Here is a 20,489-nt window from a genome sequence, read left to right on the forward strand (position 1 = left end):
TTACATGTCTGAACCCCCCCCTCCCTCCCCCCTCTCTGTGTTCGTCCTGCAGGAACTCCCCAGCTGATGCTGACGGCCGGCCCCAGCGTACCGGTGCCGCCCCAGCAGCCGTACGGCTACGGCTACCAGGCGCCTGCGGGATACGCTCCGCCAGCAGCTCAGCCCGGCTTCGGCTACGGCATGTAAAGACCCCCCCACTACCCCCACTACCCCCCAACTACCCCCAACTACCCCCTTCTCTCCACACGTAGGCTGGAGCTACCATCCATCCATCTCCCACAGTCCTTCACCAGACCGTTGGTCGTCTCTCTGGCCCTCGACAGGGAGCACAGGATAATACCGACAAACCTTTTTCCTTTTCTTTTTTTTTTTTTTTTTACTGTTCTCTCCCCTTTTTAAACTGTCATGAAGGACTCAGTTTTATTTCTGTTGTCAAAGAAAGAAAAGATTGAATCACAAAGATTAATTTTCTCACATTCCGTGTTGACTAGATTAATTTTTTCTTTTGTCTATTTTATTTGAATGGGAAATGGTTTATGTACAATGGGGGAGGGGGGCGCCTGTGCGAAGAGCTAGTCCTCTTCTCGGTATATATAAAAAAAAAAAAAATAAGGTCTGTTGTGAAGCATCTGATTTGCACTCTGTAGTGAGAAGAAATTAATGTAGAACCTCTTCCTTTTGATGTGTGTGAGCAGCTTCTTCTGTCCGACTGTAAAATGCATTTAATTATTGTATATTCAGACGCAAAAAAAAAACAAACTTGCTACTATGTTCTTCTATATTTGAACATGCGACCGCCGCTTCCATGACCACAACAATCCTGAAACACTACGTTGTACCTGTCCAGTCCCCACATACACACACACAACACACAGACATACACACACATGCTTCAGGGCTACTTCTTGAAGAGAAAAAAAAAACCCAAGAGAGTATTTTACATACGATTTTCAGGAAAGTGTGATTTCTTTCCAGCAAAGCCTATGCAGGACTCTCCAAACAAATGAAAACTGCAGTCAGAACGATATTGCCATGTGCTTTAATTTACTGCTCCAACATGGGACCATTCCACCTCAGGAGGGACTGCAGACCTTGTTTGCGTTCGACAAACATGCCCCCAACAATGCCCCCTCCTCCTCCTCCTCCTCTTCATGCTGCGGTTTGTTTCTGCTGGATATCATTTTAGGTTTACTGTCAGCGAAGCGTGCAGGAGAGATCTCGTCCTGTTTGAGGGTTTTTTTTTTTTGTGTTGTTGTTGTTTTTGCCTTTAACCTTTTTCAGTTCACCACCCCCCCCTCCTTTCTTTTCATCCAGTACAGAAAACAGCATCACAGACGACTTGTGGTAATTTGAGATTTTTATCAAAGGCTTGCGTGTATACAAGAAAATCAATCATTAACTCCTTTGAACTTATATTCTTATCTAAATTACCTTAGATTTAAATTGTGCACCTAAAGATACTTGATTGTGCATAATCAGGATCATAATGAATGAAAAACAGCGGTTGTGTTTTCCACTTAACAATAAAGGCTTCTTGTTTGTCAAGAACAGTCTGAGTGTGTCTTACATGTTGTGTGTGTTTGCTGCTCCGAGAGAAAAGGGAAGCGATGTCATGGCTCTGAAATGAACGGTAAACACTAGTGAACGGAGCAATCATCAGCTGCAAAGTGTTTGAGAGCGCTCCTGTTTGTCCTCCAGTGTTAAAAGGATACTTCACCCCAAATTCAAATTGCACTCATTATCTACTCACCCTCATGTCGACTAAGGGCTGGGAGAAGTTTCAGAGTCCTCCGTGTCTTCTCTGAGTTACAGGGGGTCTCGGCGTAAAAGTGCATGTCCGTATGACGGTTGCAAATGGATACCACTTTTCTTCGTAACAAAAAGACACACCAAAAAACATCCAAATACCTCCATGCTGCTCGTCTGTAATGTCCCTCTTGTATTGAAGCCCCGAAATGCGAAATTGTCCCGAAAAAAATTAAATAAGTCTATTTCAATTTCGCATTTCGGGGCTTCAATACAAGACGGACATTACATACGAGCAGCATGGAGGTATTTGGATGTTTTTTGGTGTGTCTTTTTGTTACGAAGAAAAGTGGTATCCATTTGCAACCGTCATATGGACATGCACTGCTATGCCGAGACCCCCTGTAACTCAGAGAAGCCACGGAGGACTCTGAAACTTCTCCCAGCCCTTAGTCCACATGAGGGTGAGTAGATAATGAGTGCAATTTGAATTTTGGGTGAACTATCCTTTTAACACTGTACAGAACAATGTAACGACTCCCTCCCAGAATAATGACTTCCCCATTTCCAGATGTAGTTTACTGCACCTGTGTGACCAGGCGAAGGTGAAGAGCCAGACAAATGATTACAGGAAATATGACATTGATTTTTTTTCTTTCCGTTGTAGTGAATATGAGACGCAACCTGAGACCGGTGCCTAGTAGTGACCTCATCAGACCTTTAAACCACTTCTGTGGTTTCACACTCCCACAGGGGGGGGTTGGGGGGCTGAACATGGTGATGATTCTACTGTAAAATAATTAAAGGGATAGTTCAACATTTCGGCATAATGCCATAATCCCTACAGTCATAGCAGTAGGTCCATTACCTTTATTTGTCAGTGTAAGCTATTTTTAGAACGGCAGAGCAGAGCCGCAAGCTGAGTTGTTTTAGAGGTAAATTCATGTAAAACCGCTGAAGCGTGTTGCCTTCGAGGACAGTAATTCAGCAAGCAGTCTCTATATTTACCTCTAAAACAACTCTGTCTGGTAACGTTCTGTTATTATCTCATAGCGTGGTGAATGTGCAGGTCACAACTTGTCCACCAGAGCGTTTTGGAGTTGTTGGATTGTGTATTTGATGAGTTTGATGAGGGAAACCAAGAAATCCCATTAGCCTCCGTAGCGTAACTCTGAGCAGCTCGCGGCTCTGCTCCGCCGTTCTAAAAAATAGCTTGCACCGACAATTAAAGGTAACGAACCTACTGCTATGACCATAGGGACTATGGCAATGGGCCAATTTGCCAAAATGTTGAACTATCCCTTTAAAATGATCAGGACAGTTTATAATATCTCATCTTTGTCAGGTCTCAACTGTAGATGCAGTAGTTTGTGAAGGTGCGAAGTGAAACTCACTCTTTTTACACCCATATACTGTATTTGTATCAGTCAATGATGTTAAGGATGTAGCACCAGCACCCTCTCATGGTAGTAATGAGAAAGGCCAAGCAAAATATGAACTTAACAGGTCTGTGAAACACATCTAGGGCTATGCAATATGCAGAAAAACAAACATACTGCAGTTATTTTTTATCAGATTTTGACATTTGATTTTCTCTGAAAGATAAAAAAATGTTTGTTGGGTTTTGTACCAAACAAATGTTTCTTCACAACCAAAAAATATGATTTGTAAACCTATGGCACCAACACTTCTGTTGCTACGATGCAGAACAATGGTGTGTGGCACATTTTAACATTTAACAGAAAAACTGCAGCTCGTCCGGTTTGGATATTGCACTCGGGCTCTAATGTGATTTCCATTAATTGTGCAGTGCTAATCTCATTTTAAAACATCTGCACGAGTGAGTTAATGTTTCCTTTAGAAGATAAGACACAATAAAAGAATGTGGACATAATAGTGTTTTAAGTGGATCGATTCAATCCCTGTTTCAATTTCATTGTTTTGTAACAAAAATCCAAACGACATCCAGTCACATCACAGCGATGATATGACATCCACTACATCCAAGCAACTCCACTGCTGCAATGCAGAGTCATGTTACATGGAAGTATTCAAACACTAAATATGCTTATGAAATTACAGTATTTATTTTGTTCATTATGGATGTTATAATTGAGAAAACATAGCTGAGAATGATGTATCGCTGTAATTTGTAATTCTATTCAGACCAACAATGATAAATACTGGATTACTTTGCTCTTTACTCTATAATTGATAGTTGATGTTTATAATCCATTTCCTTGGAGCATCATGTTTACAGACTTGCAGACTGAAAGGCGTGGAGGACTGCAGCATGAAATCTTTACTGTGTTATCTCCATGTAATAGCTCCCCCACCCCCACCCCACACACACACACACAAAAGAAACTGCACCATAAATTCAAGTCGTTGACATGTAATTGAGTTGTTCTTATATAAAAAAAATATGAATGACATGCTGCAAATGGTTTTACTGTAGCAACAAAGAAAGTCCAACAGATGTAAGCCACGCTAGTAGAGCTTCAGGTCTCCGCTGACACTATCAATCAGATCTGCCGGGCCGGGACCGATGCCCAGCACGGTGCGAGACCCGGGCGCGATTTGAGTCCTTCCTGCGTCCTGGATCAGGCTGACGGGAAGTCCTACTTCTTTGGCGTGGCCCAACAGATCGATGAGGGCGTTCTCGTCGGGCGCCTTGACCACCACCTTGGGCTGACCGCAGTACTCCCACTGTTTGAGGAGCTCGGGGTTTCGGCGTTGGACCTGCTTGTAGGCCGAGACGGCGGCGTGGGAGCACTGGGCCGCCACTTTCCCTTTGCCCATCTTCAGGTCGTTGCGGACCACCAGCACCATCTTGAACTCGCCTCCTTCTCCCATCACGTTCGCCGCCGCCGCCTCACCGTTGCTCCCCATCGCCGCCATCACGCTCTGGGACGCCGGGCGCAAGCGTCCTCGAAGGTGCCAACCGAGGAGCAGCCCGCAGCCCAGTCCCGCCACCACGCCCAGTCCCACTGGACTAGACAGCAAATCCATGTTCACACCTATAAAAGAAAACACACAGTGCACAATAAGTCAAGTGACGCCTTGTACAGTAAAAGTCAGGGACGTTTGAACCTCTGCCACCACTTGTTCTCCCTCTTGCCCTCTGGAAGAAGATACTGAACGACAAGGTTCAGGAACAGCTTTTACCCACAACAAGTGAACTTTAAAACAATGGTTCTCAAACATTTTTACATCAAGGACCCCTAAACTGACACAAATTAGACCATGGACCCCCCACTGGACAAAATTTTGAAACCAGAAATACACAAATTTGTTCAGAGACTGAATAATGTTAAAGCAGAAGTAAGCGATCCGGTCGTTTTGGCTAACTTTGTCAGCCGATGGAGTTAGCAGTCCCCGCCCTCGTCCCTACGTCACCACATTCACGCGCATCCCTTGGCTGCACACACAGAGAGGACTGCCCCTTTATGCCGTTCTCTCTCCTCATTGGATAAAGGTTGTAGGATACAAGGAAAGTTTTCTTCTCAGCTTACAGCAGAGCAGAGTGACTGACAGACCCGTGTTTCAGACCAAACACTCTATGTAAGTGATTGCTGTCGGAAGATATAACTATTTAAGACTTATATTAACACAAACATTCCGCTTACTTCTGCTTTAAAACAGTGGTTCTCAAACATTTTTACATCAAGGACCCCTAAACTGACACAAATTAGACCACGGAGCGCCCACTGGACAAAATTTTGAAACCAGAAATACACAAATTTGTTCAGAGACATTTCTGGTTTGTTAATGTTTTAGTCAATGTACGTTCAAATAAGGGCCAATGGCGTGAATCTTTGGGATGTACGGGATGTAATATTTCTGGAAAACAGTGGTAAAACTTCAAGAAAAAGTTGAAGACCCCATTGAACCATCTCATAAGGATCCCACTTTGAGAACCACTGCTTTAAAAGAAGGCATATGACATCTGCAATAAAATGTTTTTTTAGGTACCGGTACGTTTTTTTTTCATAACAAACCTCTTTTAGATAGGTAGATCTTTTATCATTGTAACTTTTTTATGTATTTATTGGAAACATTGGTTTGTCTTTCTGAGTTTCTAGTGATGTTTCTGTCTTCTTGCCTTGTGTTTTTGTAATTTCGTTCAGCTACATGCAAAATGTACTATAAATGGACTCTTTTATGTCTTTTTAAAGCAGAGTGTAAAATTTCATCCCTGTCCCTTCCACATTTAGCTCTCGGGTGCCTTCAACCCATCAGACCATGGTCCCCAGTTGTCATGGAAACGTTGATGTTCAAATGTACATCCCTCTTTATATTTGATGGGATTTCCCTGACAGGTTTTAACTATCGGGAAGCTACAAAACGGCTTTTAGTGTCAGCTTTTAGTTATCTGACCCAACGCCATGTTTGTTTGTTAAAGCTGAGCTCACAGACTCTGACTTTATTATTTTTATTTTTTAAAGTGCACATACCGTAGTTATTTCTTAATGGTTCTGAACGACTTTGAGAGTCTGTAATGACCGCTCGGACTCGCCACTGATTTAAAACTCACTAAAAATAACTTCATTAGTCTAACCAGCTCACTACTAAGTTCACATGTGAAGCTAGCCGGGCTAACGCTAACTTAGCTTCCTGACAGCAGGAGGAGGAGGAAGTCTCTAAAAACACCGCGGCTTCAGTTTTTAGTAAATCTCACTTCACCGACAGACGGACTGACTCAACACGGTGCAGAACAAGGAGTTTCACTGCTTCACTTTGCTCTGCTAGAGGTTCATTCATACCTGTGGGTCCCCTCGACCATGCATATATGTCTATGCCCTCGACGAGCTGGCGCCATGAATGACGCTTCTGCTCCATGGATGTATGGGCTCTGGGTGATGACGTCACAACACGGCGACTTAAAAAAAATAAAATAATAACAAAAACAATTTAAATGTCACATGACACATGTCAAATGTCACATGACGTGGTGTCTGTATAACAGTTAAATACCATGTCTCTTTGTCGGCAATTATTATTATTGTTCATTTTTATTTATGAAAAAATGAATTTGTTTGGAAATGACAACAGCAACACCTGTTTACAGTCGTATTGATTGATTGATTGATTGATTGATTGATTGATTGATTGATTGATTGATTGATTGATTGATTGATTGATTGATTGATTGATTGATTGAAAGGAGAGGCAGAAGACAGTCATTTAAAAAAATGGTTAAAAAAAAGATAATTGTCAGCCATGTGGAAACACTGGTATGACTGTCTCTTTTAAATTTGTATGTGTGTTTTTTTTTTTTAATGGACCATGAGTCTAATAATAAAGTCTGTCTATCTATCTATCTATCTATCTATCTATCTATCTGTCTATCTATCTATCTATCTATCTATCTATCTATCTATCTATCTATCTATCTATCTATCTATCTATCTATCTATCTATCTATCTATCTATCTATCTATCCATCCATCCATCCATCCATCCATCCATCCATCCAGCCATCCATCTATCTATAATTGGTTAAAGAAAGGTAATTAGCTATAAGGTTAATAAATAAATGAAAGGACAGCACGAAAGAGGCATAGCTAACCAACTTCTGAAGAAAGTATTAAAAAGTATTAAAGGTCAGGTCATAGTTACAAAGAGACCCAAGTCTGTTCAAAAAGTGCCATTACTATATTATTACATTACTGTAGCTCATATAATTACAGTTTTTCTCAATCGCTTTGGTGCTATTCTCAGATCAGAATGAAAGTTCTCATAACTATTAGTTCAACCTCCACAACATGTAGTCATTTGTCCACATCATAGTAGCAGTTTCTCCTTCCTCTGAACAAATTGCAAATGCTTTTGGACATGTATCAGTTGCTCTCATACAATTCTCTGCTGTTTTACAACATTATCATTTGTTTATGTCTTGTCAGTCAAAATGAACTATACTTTTGAACGCTGAATAGTCTTTCCCTATAAAACTAATAGTCCTCATTTCATTGCTTGAGTCATTACATACAAAATTCTTGAACTAGTTTTCAAAATCTGTCAAACTAGTTTTAAATGTTGGGAGAAGCTGTGAATTCAATTATTCAAACATTTACAGTAAGGAACAACAGGTATGTATGGTATTGGACAGTAATTCAGTACTAAACAATCTGCACTGCTGTCATTGTGTCAGGCATTACTGTAAGATACAGTGGGACAAGAACTTTTTTACATTTACATTTAGACTCACAGCTTCACTAGAGAACAGATTGACTGTATTGTATTGTAGTACAACAACCACAGTAAAGATTTCCCATCTTTACAGTACGGTACTGTACAACAGCATTTTACAAGTAGGAAGCACTTTTACAGTATTGTACACTACAGTAATAATGGTTGATGCAGTACATGTACTGTACATTACTGTAATTCTACTCTGCATCACATAGGATTACCAGACAACCTCACAGAGGTGGAAGAGACTGAGCCCTTTTTACTCTGCTACAAGAACAAGACCTTTGTGCAACGGTGATTACAAACAATGGCATAAGGTTGAAAGAGATACAATGTAAGGATAACATTACTGTATCTTTGGGAATATTGAATCTGTTTCAGAGTGATTTTTTTTTTTTTTTTTTTTTACCTTTATTTAACCAGGTTTGTCCCATTGAGATCCAAGATCTCTTTTACAAGAGAGACCTGGCCAAGAACACATAGTCACATTACTGTAACATAAAACAAACAAACAAAACAAAAAACAGATGAAAATGTGACTGGAACGTCTGGATGTGCAGGAATGATTTACAGTACTCTGTAGGTTCAGTTACTATATGTACTGCAACATTGTTTACGTAAAGTTGTACCCAAAGAGTGTTTCTTATGTTTGTTGTAGATGACTGTAGTGTATTTTTCCTTTGCACAACGCTGTGAACAAATCAGAATTGCAAAGAGCATATGCAGTAGAAATGTGAAACATACATATTCAGTATCTCCACTAAATACAGTAATGTGTAACTTTACTGTAGTTTTCACATGGCTGTACAAGTAGTATATAGTGCTGTCTGGAGCATTTTCAGGTAGTATCATCACTTTTTGCATTGGAAAACACTTAGAGAATAAAGTGTCCTAATGAAAACATGACAAAGCCATTTGACCATCTTGTTCATAAACGATGGTGTCAGGACTTCTCATTTTGACGACACTGACAGTTTCATTGACATGAGTACTTGCTTTTGAGGGATGGACAATCCATTTTGAGCAAGTGACGCGCTTTTGCAGGTCATCCACTAGGTTTTGCAGTTTGTGATAATTGTTCTGAGAAATGCACTAACTGTTGTGCAAATGTTAAGAGTGATGTGAGAGAAGCACCAAAGCGACTGAGAAAAACTGTAATATATATTACTCTATATTATTACTATATTATTACATTAGCTTGTAGAATTAGCTATGGGAGAGAGTGGATGTTGTGGAAAGAGGGACCCTGAGGTCAGCTGGAAGACGTTCTGTGTGGTGTGGTGTGGTGATGAGGATGAGACCAGCACTGAGGTTTTGTTACAGACTACATGCAGGCGTTACCTACAGTTTGGTCATCTGTTTTAAATTGACACCTTTTTTTCTCCCTAAACAGCAACAAAATGTCTTTGTGAGTCCAGAGTGGCCTCTGCAGCGAAATGGAGCTTTGAATCCAGCACTCACCTTTGTAAAGTTAACCATTAATAATTGTATTACTTATGTTATGTTATGATACGATAGTGATGTACCTTATTATCACAATTTCTCTGGCTCTCTTCCTCTCTCCCTCAGAATTAAAATCCCAGCTGAAGACAATTCATCTCTCATCTTTTCTCATTTAACCTCTTCTGAGGAGCTATTAGGGTCACTCAAGTCATGGTTTAAATCCCTACACCAAGTCTGACGGGAAGTGAGACATCTTCAAGAACTCCAAACAAGTTTATTTGCCCTCATATACACTTGTGTAACTATAGATTTTAATTATCAGGAGAGTCTGTGTGAGTGACGTTGCAGTAGGGCAGTAGTAGGTCTTTAACAGTTTCATACGTGTTGCAGTCAGATGGTGGCATGCAGTCAGGCACCATGTGGAACCTGAGATGCGCAGACAGTAGGAGTAAGACACAAAAGGTGACGCATCCTGCCACCTTGACTGCTCTCAGCACCTTCAACCAAGGATGCCACCTGCTAATAAACACACATGGATTTAGCATACATACAGTAGGTAAAACAGAAAAGCCTTTTTATAGTGTACTTTGTGGCGGACAAGTACCTTTCAGTCTCCAGTGGCCTCTCATCATCATCATCATCATCATCATCATCATAATCGTCGTCATCCTACAACAATGGCAAAAAGCTTCAGCACATATCTTTAAACATTTTTGAGAAATCTGTTCTTTCATTTTCTTACTATTCGTTCAATGACAATATCAATGTAATAAACACTATCTATGCCCCTATACAGCTACAGGCAGTAGTCGAAACAAAGCCAGGAAACAGGGAGAAACAGTTAGCCCGGTTCTGTCACAAGGAAAACGAAATTTACGTGCAGCCCATTTGTTCTATATGTACAAAAAACAAGACAGAAAATCAAGACATTTTGAGATATTAGCTATATGTACGTTTATGAGCTAAATATGGAGCTAGAACAGTCTCATAATGAATAAATGCAAATATGTTTCATTCCATAGACAGTATAAGTAAAAAAAAAAAATTCACATGATCACATCAGGGGAGTCTCAAAAGTCTCACACACAAATTTAGCGAGGTTTACAAATTAAAAGCACTTTGTAAATGCAGGTCCAACAGTTGATATATGAATGTAACAAGCTCCAAATATGTATTTGATGAAGATTGCAAATACTTTTAGTTTTACATACATATATTTGTGATTTTCTTTCTATTTGTGTGTGCATCAGAAATATGTTTATGAATCTTATTTTTTATATATGGAATGAAACATATTTGTGTGTGCATTGAAAATTGAATCTTCTTTTATGCATTCATTAATTTCTATGTGCATTTATTCATTATGAGACTGTTCTAGCTTCATAGGTAAAGAGGGGGATTTTGCCATTTTCAAAAAAATATGTGATTACCAGAAACCTTCTTGTACTTTAACCAGCCTCATCTTTGCTTAGCTTACATGAAAGCCATGTCAATCTCATTTTAGCTGTCTGTGTGGAAGTGGGTGAAGCCCTGGCTGGTATCATGGAGCTGTTCTGTTTTCATGGTGTGTTGTGCGTCAATACGTTAAATAATTAATTTTATATTCACCAATGCCGTGTAGTACTGTGACTGTCTTTCTTCACTTGATGTCCTGGACTCATTTTGGAGATATGCTGCAGCTCTGTCAAATCAAATCACACAAAGATGTGAGAAAACAGACAAATCTGCTGGTTATTTTTAATAACCTGGTCAGGTCACAGTCATTACATCGTCCATTCCTCTTCTCCCTCTTCTTCTCCCTGTTCCTGTATCAGGTCCTGCAGAGAAACGATGACGTCAGAAATATACAATGACACACACTCACTATACTGCGTACGTACTGCTACATACCTGAACGGTGGTGAAATGCTGTTTTGTACACTCATCATTGTTTTCAGTCAGAGTGACAAATGTCTGCAAAGACACGAAGACACTCAGATTTAACATTTTTGACACCGTATCAACAACTGTGATGTTGCAAATGGAGCTAAGAGAGTCTTAACCAGCAACATACTGTATGTGAAAGACTTCATAAATGCATTCATATCTTTACTATACACACACTGCTCTTTGGGCAGGTAAACACTATACACACTGTATATCAATATCTATACAGTATGTTGATTAATGAAAGACACGATCTTACCCTGCATTGCTGTTCAGCTGTTTCTAGATTTGAAATTTCTTCCTGATGTTTGTCTCCCACACTGAGTCTGACCATCTGAAAGAAACGCAACGTGGAATGAAAATGGGATCCAGTGGATGATTCTGGGAAATAAACACCAATTAAATGCCTTTCTTTTTAGTTGTAGCTGTGTAGCTTTCATTTATTTATTAGTTTATTTGTAATGGGACATATTCATGTACATACAAAAATAATAAGAGCTCATTTCCATCTGCAGTCCAGCAGGCAGCAGCTTAGTTTTTTCTATAATTCTATTAACTACTTGGGCTGTGCACAACCATTAAAGGGCAAAGTTTGGCTGCAAAATGGTGAGAAAGACACAAACACACACAGGAGAGAGGGTAATAATAAGCATAAGGCAAAGAGTCAGAGGTCAAACCTCAGCAGTCAGCTCCTCATTTTCCTCCCTCAGCTCCTGAATCTCCCTCTCCTGTACAAAACAAACAGGACAAGAACGCAACAGTTTAGGGGAAAGAAACAAATATAACGTCACATATTATACTCCCGACCAGTGCACTACAGTTCCAGATGATATATAATTATAATATTTCATTACTCTCTCTCAATTTCCTAAAAATAAAGAAGCATGAGCATGAAGAAGAAGATGTCAATCACCTTATCCCATATGTATATCAGCTGGCTTTGCTCCTCTGAATGGAGCTTCAGGATGAGAGTTTCTTTATCCCTCTCCTCCCGATTTTTTTTCATATTTGCAATCTGCTTTTGAAACCTGAACACAAAAGCATGTATAAGAATGTATAAGCTCTCTCTTTATGATAAGGAAAAAGTAAAAAAAAAAAAAAAAAAAGGTTTTATGTTATGTTTTGTACCCGTTCATTCTGCTGGTGAGGTGTTTATTCTCAGCTGCCGTCTCATTTATGAGTTTCTCAAGTTCCAGTCCATGCTCGAACATGTGGTCATGGAGCTCCCTCTCCTGTCTGTATTTGGTCTTAACTGCACAAAGTTTCCTCTTGAGCTGTTCCCTTTCTTCCTTTTCACTACAGACAGATACACCAGAACATACACTTAAACCCTAACCCTTTCTAACAATTGCCACATATTTACATCTCACTTATCACATATTTTCAAAAACTAATACTGAGATACGCACTTGATAGCTTGTTGTTCCTCTTCGCCGCTCTCTTGTAGCTCCTCATTTACATCAATTATTTCCTCCAAATCTACGAACTGTGGGCCCAACATCTCAGCATATGTTTGCTCTGAAGCCCTGTTGAAGTGATCCATGTAATTACCAGCAAGTCTCTAGATTCCCTAGAAACACAACACCATTCTTATACAGATTCATTCAAATAAAAACAACAACATGCTCTTAGGTCCACCTATCTGAATCTGTCATATTATTTTAAATAGCTACAACATAATGGATACTGCAATAATAACACATATCTTTATACTAAAATCATGATAGTTATGAGAATAAGCAAGGACTAATTTGCATTAAAATAATAACAAATAATAAAAATGATTTGATCAGTGGCAGATATGCTACACTTGCATACTACATCTATGCGCCCATTAATTCTGTACAGGATTCGAGTATGTGTTGTGTTTGATGTACTTAATTGTCCCCAGGATGAAATGTATTTACTATACCGTATATATACATATATTATTAATTTACCTTAAGAGTTATGGCTAATGATAGTGACCATTGTCCACCTTCATATCAGACAGGAGGGCAATGTCAAACATGATCTAATATCAACCCATCAACCCATAAATCAGTCAATCATATCAATTACATCCGGTTTGCCTGTCCACCTGCGGGCTTAAATCAACATCCCTTGCTTTTTCTTTTAGTTTTTTTTTTGTATGTTTTTATTTGAACTTGTATTATAAGTATTTTAAACTTTTTATTGCACCCCACACTTTCTTTCTTTCTCTTTTCTTGGATATGTTTGCCTTCGTTACTGTTATTGTGTATGTATTGTGTGTACAAGGCAGCTGTTACGACGCCACTTGCCCAAGACAAATTTCCCCTTGCGGGACAAATAAAGTTCATTTGATTTTGATTTGATAATATCAGCCGTCAAGATCCAGTCTGTTAATATGCTGAACATGGGCCGACATCCTCCTGTAAACTGAGATGACGACATAATGTAAGTAGAGAGGAGACGTTCTCTTGTTCAGATGACTGAGAACTTGGGTATAGCCCTTGTTTTGTTTTTTTGGGGGGGAATGCATGCTGGGATTGCACTCATCATCACACGACCACCCCTCCTCCTCCTCCTCCTGACATCAATTGAAATAGAAATTCACTAATTTTTAGTTGATCCTTTACAAGGTTGTTCGTTCAGTCTTGAGGACGATGGAACGATTTGCTGTTATTTACAAGATTAGCACGAATCAGCATGAATTGGGACACAGCTAGATAGATCTACATTTTCAGTCAATACAAAGTCATTTCTAAATCTAATATTATTGCAGAGGGGATTTGACGTTAGTAAGATGTCACCTCTTTTCTTGCAGGAAACTGAACGATAGTGATATTGTGTCACTGGGGCAGAGAGAAAAAAAATCCTGAAAGTATTGTGACGTCTTCATCTGGATGCATCTGTTATTCTTTCCTGCTTCCGTGCACATTTCTGTGTCCTTCCCCCCCAGGTCTCTACAGTACTGTGACAATCACTTTCTTTTAAACCTGATGCTTCATGTACACAAACTAAATGACCTCTCAGCAACGTGACTTCTCAACATTATTTCAGGTCAAGACCTAGAAGGAAGTAACTAATCTGACTCCTGAGCAGCAACCAGAGGGTTTGACACAGATATCCTCCATGTTTAGCATGTCAATGTAGAGTATATCCACTGCTATGATGTTGCTGTAAATGACACTGTAGCTCTCGTCGCCTAAAACTCTCTCTTTAATTTTGTTTGTACAGCCCGAAATGAAAAACCGAGTCATGTTCGTGGCCATGTTCAAAAACAACAGTCACCTAAAAAATCACTAGAAAGTGCTGCAAACTACTTCTCTCAGTCTGATAAACAAGGCAACACAGCAATTCAAATACCGTCGAGGTCTTCTATCTCTAGTTATGACCTGAAAAATCTGATGTCCTGAGGTGTTTTATTTATTTATTTTTTTGGTAAATTTGGGATTTAGCTGAGCTCTCTTTGCCCAAATGCCATTCACTGACTCTCTGTGCAAAACCTACAGAGGACTGAGAAGTGTTAGAAGTGCGCTCCAGGAAAGAGATCCACTTATTTATAGACCTTTAATTAGACTGTCTCTCTGGAGGTTCCATCAGGCAAACGATGAAGTCTCTCCCTCTTTCTGTGTCTCTCCTCTGACTGTCAGCCTGCTGTACTCCTCTCCCCTCCCCCGGCAACCCTGTATCAGTACTCTATCCCTCACTGGCCCCCTCCATCACCACACCCTGCACTCAAGTTATGATGCAGTTCATGGGTAGCACACGTTTGCCCTACTTTGCCACTGGGGCTCCACCACAGACTCTTATTTGTGACCAGAGCTCATTGTGGATTAAACAGCAGCTTGAACGGTGAGTTTACTCTCTCTGCAGAAAGTGTTGCTAACAAACAGAGGCTTTACTGCCCCCTGCTTTGTTTTATACAGTACTTTGTGAATATACAATGCTCCCTGCAGTGCAGTGTGTTTATCTCTGTTTGAAAGGTGCTGAAAGTGGTTACAGCTTCTTAAATGTCTCATCCTGAAGTGTATAGTGCTCCGTATTGAGTTTCTCATTGTCCCCTTGCACAAGAGTTACTCAACAGGTCTCGGTTGTTTTGGCAGAAGCGATTGCGCAATCGAGAGCTGGAGCAGGCAGCACTGTGCTACTGTGTCTCACATAAGCTGCAGTGTTGTTGTGAAATTATTTCCCAGGTAGTTATTCTGAAAACAAATCACTGAATCTTTAAAGTCCATTGTTGTTAATAAGGCACCTATTTGTACACTAGCAGCTGGGGAGCATGTTAAACACAAAGTGACCTCTTTGGCACCATTTTCTATAATTTTATGTTGTTAACATAATATTGCAGAGTGACGCACTTTGTTGAGCCCTTTTGTGGGACAATGCTTTGTGGCCCTGGGTGCACGAGGAGAAATTATAGGGTGTATTAAATACTATTGTGCGTGAAGAAAAGACAAAATGCTTCTAGTGTGTGCTCAAGGTTTATCTTTTGTTTATGGTTCCCTGAGTGGGCCAGGAGCAGCCATCCAAACACCTTGCAGTCTAAATGTCCGGGAAGCTTTTTTTTTTTACCCTTAAACCTTGAATTGCACAAATCAAACCACACAATGTGTACCTGCAGCCTTGCTGTTCACTGCTTAAAATGAGTGCATGTGTGAGTGTTTGTCCTTCAGGGCACCTGAATATGCTGCACCCACATAGTGTTCCTACCTTTTCAGGTTCTCTGGGTACTACAGCAAGACTAAAAATATTAGAAAATGTCACTGCCACTGCAGAAATACCTATGGATGATGTTTCTTTAACTGAAACATTATGGCTTGCTGTAATATCAGTGCTGTACAGCGTTGATAACCTGACAGTCAAGCAAGTTTGAATGCATGGTAACAGGAGCCAGAGGCCCAGACCTAGGGCACAGGATATAGAGGGATTAAGCCCTGACTGTGTGTGTGTGTGTGTATGTGTGCGTGTGCGTGTGTGTGTGTGTGTGTGTGTGTGTGTGTGTGTGTGTGTGTAAGAGAGAGACTTTGACAATTCCACCAGATGGTGAGCTGCATACCTCAATGTCAGAGTCCCCATCTCACTGCTCACTGACAGATTCCTAGGAGACCTGAGGCTCTGTAGTAAGAAAAGTCCATGCACGTGCTTCTGTTAAATGAACGTAGAAAGAGCTAAATACCGTCTTGTGCTCTTCATATAGTATTTACACATATCACTTGTTTCATCCACTGTGTAAGTCTCCTGATCAGCAGGGGAGGTAGACTTTGCGAAACTCACAAGACTTGCACGTGCTCCCAGTGTCAACATTGATACTAATTAAAGTACTCATTAGGTCATGTACAGACCTGATTGGGTTACCAGTAATCTGCAGGATGCAGCAGCAGGAAAACATTGACTGGTCAGCAGGTGTGTGGGAGTGCATACGCACGTTGGGGCTTGGAGAATGTTTGGGCATGCTGTCTGTCACTGACTTTGAGTTTGTACTTGTTTTGGGCTCATATTAGTATCACATTTGGTGAGTGAGAGTGGTGTACTGTATGGCGTACGTGATGCTGAACTCCGTGAATCCGTGTCGTCTCTCTGCAGAACTCCTTCCTGGTGAGCAAGATGGCAGAGCGCAGCAGCGAAGGTGAACTAACTCAGAGGTGTCCTGGTGTCAAGGAGCAGCAAAATGGAGAGCTGACAGGTAAAAACAGACATCCAACGATATGAGTACATTGGAAATGGTGGAAAAATTGTCTGTTTATTTGTGCGTGTGATGCTCACATTGTGTGACACCAGGCCCAGAGGTCCCTGTGGATGAGAGGAAGCAGAGGGAAAGGGAGGAGCGTGAGAACTTGGTGTTATGGAAGAAACCGCTACTCACACTCCACTACTTCGCTCTAGAGCTGCTCATTACTCTTAAAGAGTGGATATCAAGGTGAGGTCAAAGGAAACACCAACAAAAACAAACAAAAAAACACAACTGCAGCACTTGAGGTGATTCAGTTCAAGCTGTGAGAAACCCTAGTGTTGTGTAATGTAATTGGAGACATGCTTCCCTATAAACATAGAGGCCAAAAAGCAGCATGTAAAGAATAGTATAATCATGTAGTGGTGCCTCTGTAGTGCAGGGAGCAGATAAATTGTGTTTTTGTGGTGTTGGTTTTTCGTCTATTTATAAAGGTGCTAGTATTGCTTGTCAGGCAAGAGGAAGGTATGATGACTGAGAGAAAAAATAGCCATCAGTACATACTTTAGCATTTTACACTCTCTCCCTCGCAGACACAAACTCAACAGACGGTAAGTGACCTTCTCAGTGATATCAACCCAGAGGACCTTCTATCTTGTTTGTTTAGTCTTCAGTCAGAAGCATACTCAAATGTAGAGTGCAGGAAAGAAGATGCATCACGGGAATTTTTTTTTTCTCATGAGCTTCACACCTTACTGCTGATGAATCTAAAATGGTCTTTCTACGTCACAAACCTGTGTTACTTCACCAACAAAAAAATGGCATCAGCCCAGCCTGCGTCAGAGTTTGTTTTGATGATGACTTCCCCACATTGCACACTGTCTTTTTACTCACCTAATAATCTTTGTTGACACAGAAAGCTCTAAAGAAGGTCAGAATGTACTCCCCGGGAGGCCTTTGTGGTGAGGTGTGTGAGGACAACGTGTTTATTTTCTAAATTACAAGAGGATGTGGTGAGCCGCAAGCACCATGAGCAGCGTTTCTGACTGAGGGAGGCTGCTGTTCACCAACACTCCTTGCGCGTGTTGTAAATGCTGCAGAGGGACACAGGCAAACACATTATGGCTTATTCTACAAGCGCACAGAGAAGTTTATCCTGAATCCTGACAGGAGTGGTTTGTAATTTATAGCATGTGTACAGGAGGGGGGGAGTCCTCTGGGCAATGTGCTGTTAAGTGCTGCTGGGGCTCTGCATTTGATTTTTTATTTGCTCCACTACCACCACAGCCATAATGTTAAGTAAAACAGGACGAAATGTCCCTTTAAATTAACTCAACCAAGTCGCCACACCTGGGGCTGCGGGATGTTGGTTGGCCCACCCGAAGGTTCAGAGGGAGAGGAGTCAAAATGAGTTCCTACTTATGTTGACATTACGTCATCCTTAGGCCCCCGAACCCTGGAATCTAGTGTTCGTGCGTCACTCGGCCTTTTCCGTGAATTTACGTCACGCTCCTTGTACATTACACGGAGTTCACCTGCTTATCTCTCCGGTAAGTTGATAAATTGACGAGGAAGGTTTGAAAAAATAAATAAATAAAGATTTTTCGGTCATTCTGCAACCAGCTGCTGACTTTTAATGGGCTAAACTTTGAACCAGGGTTGTTACACGTGTTAACTTACATGTTAGCTTAAAGCCACCTGCTGCACCCGGGGAAAAAGTATGTTTGTTAGCTCTCGGGGTCCCCTAACGTTAACAGTTGTGAAGTGTAATCATCTTTAGCATGGTATGTACTTATAAGAACTACTCAATTACATGTGCATTTTGTTGACAACCTAAGCCCTATGTCGTCCCAGCCATAGATATATAAACATTGACATACATACATACATACTCTAATAGTAATGACATTAGAGAGTAACAATATGGCGTCGGTCATAATAAAAAAAAAATGGCGTCGGTCATACTTACATATTTCCCTTTCTCTGTGCTGTCGTCAACGAGTAAAATCCAGTCCAAGATCTACTCCTCTCTGGTCTCACGATCGGCTACTCGCTCTTCTTTTCGTCCGACAACGACGTCTTCTTTTATTTGGCCTCTTTCGGTGTCTCTGCCGTGTCAAACCATAATAATATACCATACCAATATAATACTAGTGAGCTAGCTAGCTAACTTCTTGTTGCTAGGCGACACATGTTGGCGTTGCCATGGCGTAAAGCTAAGCTAGGCCAAAGAGGGTTTAGGCCAGCTACAAGGCAATGAAACGGTATGATTTTAAAACTATAATTTTAAGGAAAAGTCCACTATTTACGTACTGTCTACTGTTTTGTACCAAACTAACTCAACTGAATGCTAAAATGTCTAATGTCGGTGAGTAGACAAACTTCATTAAAATTACATCTTTTTAGTTAATAACATAAGCTAGGCTACATGTCATCAGCTAAATTTTATGTCAAAACCTACTCGCTGTAAGATGTATGTTGTTTTTATGTAAAAGCAGGACTATGTACAAATAACCTGAAATGCTCAATCCACACAACAATGCAAACGACAGTCTTTATTCAAACACTGTGCCTGTAGATGAGCCATTAGGACTTCTGAAGCTTTGTGACATCACAACTGCACAGTCACCATCATCAGCCATATTCCCAGCACAGTCCACTCAGAGTAGACACACCATATTAAAAACAACGTAACAATAGCCAATATATCATTGTTCAGCCGTCCTAGGGATAGGGGACTGACATTAGAGATGAATGGCCAAAGTTTATTTTATTCCTAATTTGACATGTGTGTTGGTCTCATTTTAACACTAACCACTGCCATGCATTAAGAGTGAGTTTTACAAAGCCGTAGTAGCAGGCTACAGTTTTCGCTAGAGATACAAAGAGACAAGAAACAAGACAAAGTGATATGGCTTTTGGGAGTTAAAAACACAAATATCTAATTATAGATGTCAAAATGTAAAACTAAACAACAACAAAATAATACTTTCTACCAGTTATAGTGTGGAAATATCAAAATGTGTGTTTTTTTATTAGCCTTTTTAGTGCAGGATATCTGGATAGTTAAGTCTTAAAATGTTGTAATGTGTATGTTATATGTGTTAAGACATCATTTGTCATGAATGAATGAATCCTTTATTTGTTAATACCAGCATACACAAAAATTAACCACACATTGAAGTGTTATAACACGCCCCTTTCTCAATACACTCATAAAATCGGGTTGCCACATTATGTAGTAAAGGGTAACATATTTATGCAGTGTGATGACCACACCACACCTCTGTTATCCAATAGAGAACATACTGCAGCTCTTGGTGAAATCCTGGTGGCCTGATTAGTTTCCAGCAGATGTCTCTCTCTCCCCTAAAATAGAGATTAAAAGACCAGACTCCTCCAAAGTTGAGATGAAAATTGCATCCTGTGTTTTCACTAATTCTTCTTCATTCTCTCATCTTTTATTTTTTACTCTTCCCTCATACCTTCTCAACCGTCTTTCTCCCTGCTTTGTATTCTGTTCCCCTCTGCTCTCCCACACTTT

At 40.4% G+C, this 20,489-nt stretch overlaps 4 protein-coding genes across 7 annotated transcripts in view; 2 read left to right on the forward strand and 2 right to left on the reverse strand.

Annotated features, from left to right (window-relative positions):
- cltca (clathrin, heavy chain a (Hc)) overlaps positions 1-1,548 on the forward strand; it is a 45,360-nt gene extending 43,812 nt beyond the window's left edge. The window contains exons 30-31 of one of the 3 annotated variants that reach the window (XM_085797302.1): positions 53-198; positions 231-372. In XM_085797302.1, coding sequence (XP_085653428.1) covers positions 53-186 — 134 coding nt within the window. In that variant the 3' untranslated portion in view covers positions 187-198; positions 231-372. Of the gene's footprint in view, positions 1-52 lie in introns of all 3 variants that reach the window. The other 2 variants (XM_085797301.1, XM_085797300.1) reach the window with 2 other exon arrangements.
- A 2,605-nt stretch (positions 1,549-4,153) lies between these two features.
- ptrh2 (peptidyl-tRNA hydrolase 2) lies at positions 4,154-6,590 on the reverse strand. Its single transcript, XM_085797316.1, has 2 exons — positions 6,513-6,590; positions 4,154-4,766 (listed from the first exon to the last, which is right to left on the reverse strand). Exons 1-2 carry the CDS (start codon positions 6,586-6,588, stop codon positions 4,237-4,239), a joined length of 606 nt encoding a protein of 201 aa, XP_085653442.1. The 5' UTR covers positions 6,589-6,590; the 3' UTR covers positions 4,154-4,236.
- A 3,105-nt stretch (positions 6,591-9,695) lies between these two features.
- Positions 9,696-12,853, reverse strand: LOC146974199 (uncharacterized). The gene is made up of 9 exons (XM_085798879.1): positions 12,720-12,853; positions 12,439-12,606; positions 12,224-12,338; positions 11,988-12,038; positions 11,570-11,644; positions 11,152-11,201; positions 10,993-11,065; positions 9,989-10,053; positions 9,696-9,903 (listed from the first exon to the last, which is right to left on the reverse strand). Exons 1-9 carry the CDS (start codon positions 12,851-12,853, stop codon positions 9,696-9,698), a joined length of 939 nt encoding a protein of 312 aa, XP_085655005.1.
- A 4,009-nt stretch (positions 12,854-16,862) lies between these two features.
- LOC146974200 (vacuole membrane protein 1-like) overlaps positions 16,863-20,489 on the forward strand; it is a 62,280-nt gene continuing 58,653 nt past the window's right edge. The window contains exons 1-2 of one of the 2 annotated variants that reach the window (XM_085797314.1): positions 16,863-16,960; positions 17,056-17,194. In XM_085797314.1, coding sequence (XP_085653440.1) covers positions 16,882-16,960; positions 17,056-17,194 — 218 coding nt within the window. In that variant the 5' untranslated portion in view covers positions 16,863-16,881. The remainder of the gene's footprint in view (positions 16,961-17,055; positions 17,195-20,489) is intronic. The other variant, XM_085797315.1, reaches the window with a different exon arrangement.

Source organism: Trachurus japonicus, chromosome 14, assembly GCF_045865225.1.
Source record: "Trachurus japonicus isolate A0001 chromosome 14, Traja_1.0".
Taxonomy (NCBI): domain Eukaryota; kingdom Metazoa; phylum Chordata; class Actinopteri; order Carangiformes; family Carangidae; genus Trachurus; species Trachurus japonicus.

Excerpts from the sequence above, each read along its gene's own strand:
- ptrh2 (XM_085797316.1), bottom strand. The coding sequence starts at position 6,588 with ATGGAGCAGAAGCGTCATTCATGGCGCCAGCTCGTCGAGGGCATAGAC. Across the intron at positions 4,767-6,512 it reads ATGGTCGAGGGGACCCACAG|GTGTGAACATGGATTTGCTG; the intron begins GTATGAATGAAC and ends TTTCTTTTATAG.
- LOC146974199 (XM_085798879.1), bottom strand. The coding sequence starts at position 12,853 with ATGGATCACTTCAACAGGGCTTCAGAGCAAACATATGCTGAGATGTTG. Across the intron at positions 12,607-12,719 it reads GAGGAACAACAAGCTATCAA|TGAAAAGGAAGAAAGGGAAC; the intron begins GTGCGTATCTCA and ends ATCTGTCTGTAG. Across the intron at positions 9,904-9,988 it reads AGGCCACTGGAGACTGAAAG|CAGGTGGCATCCTTGGTTGA; the intron begins GTACTTGTCCGC and ends TGTGTTTATTAG.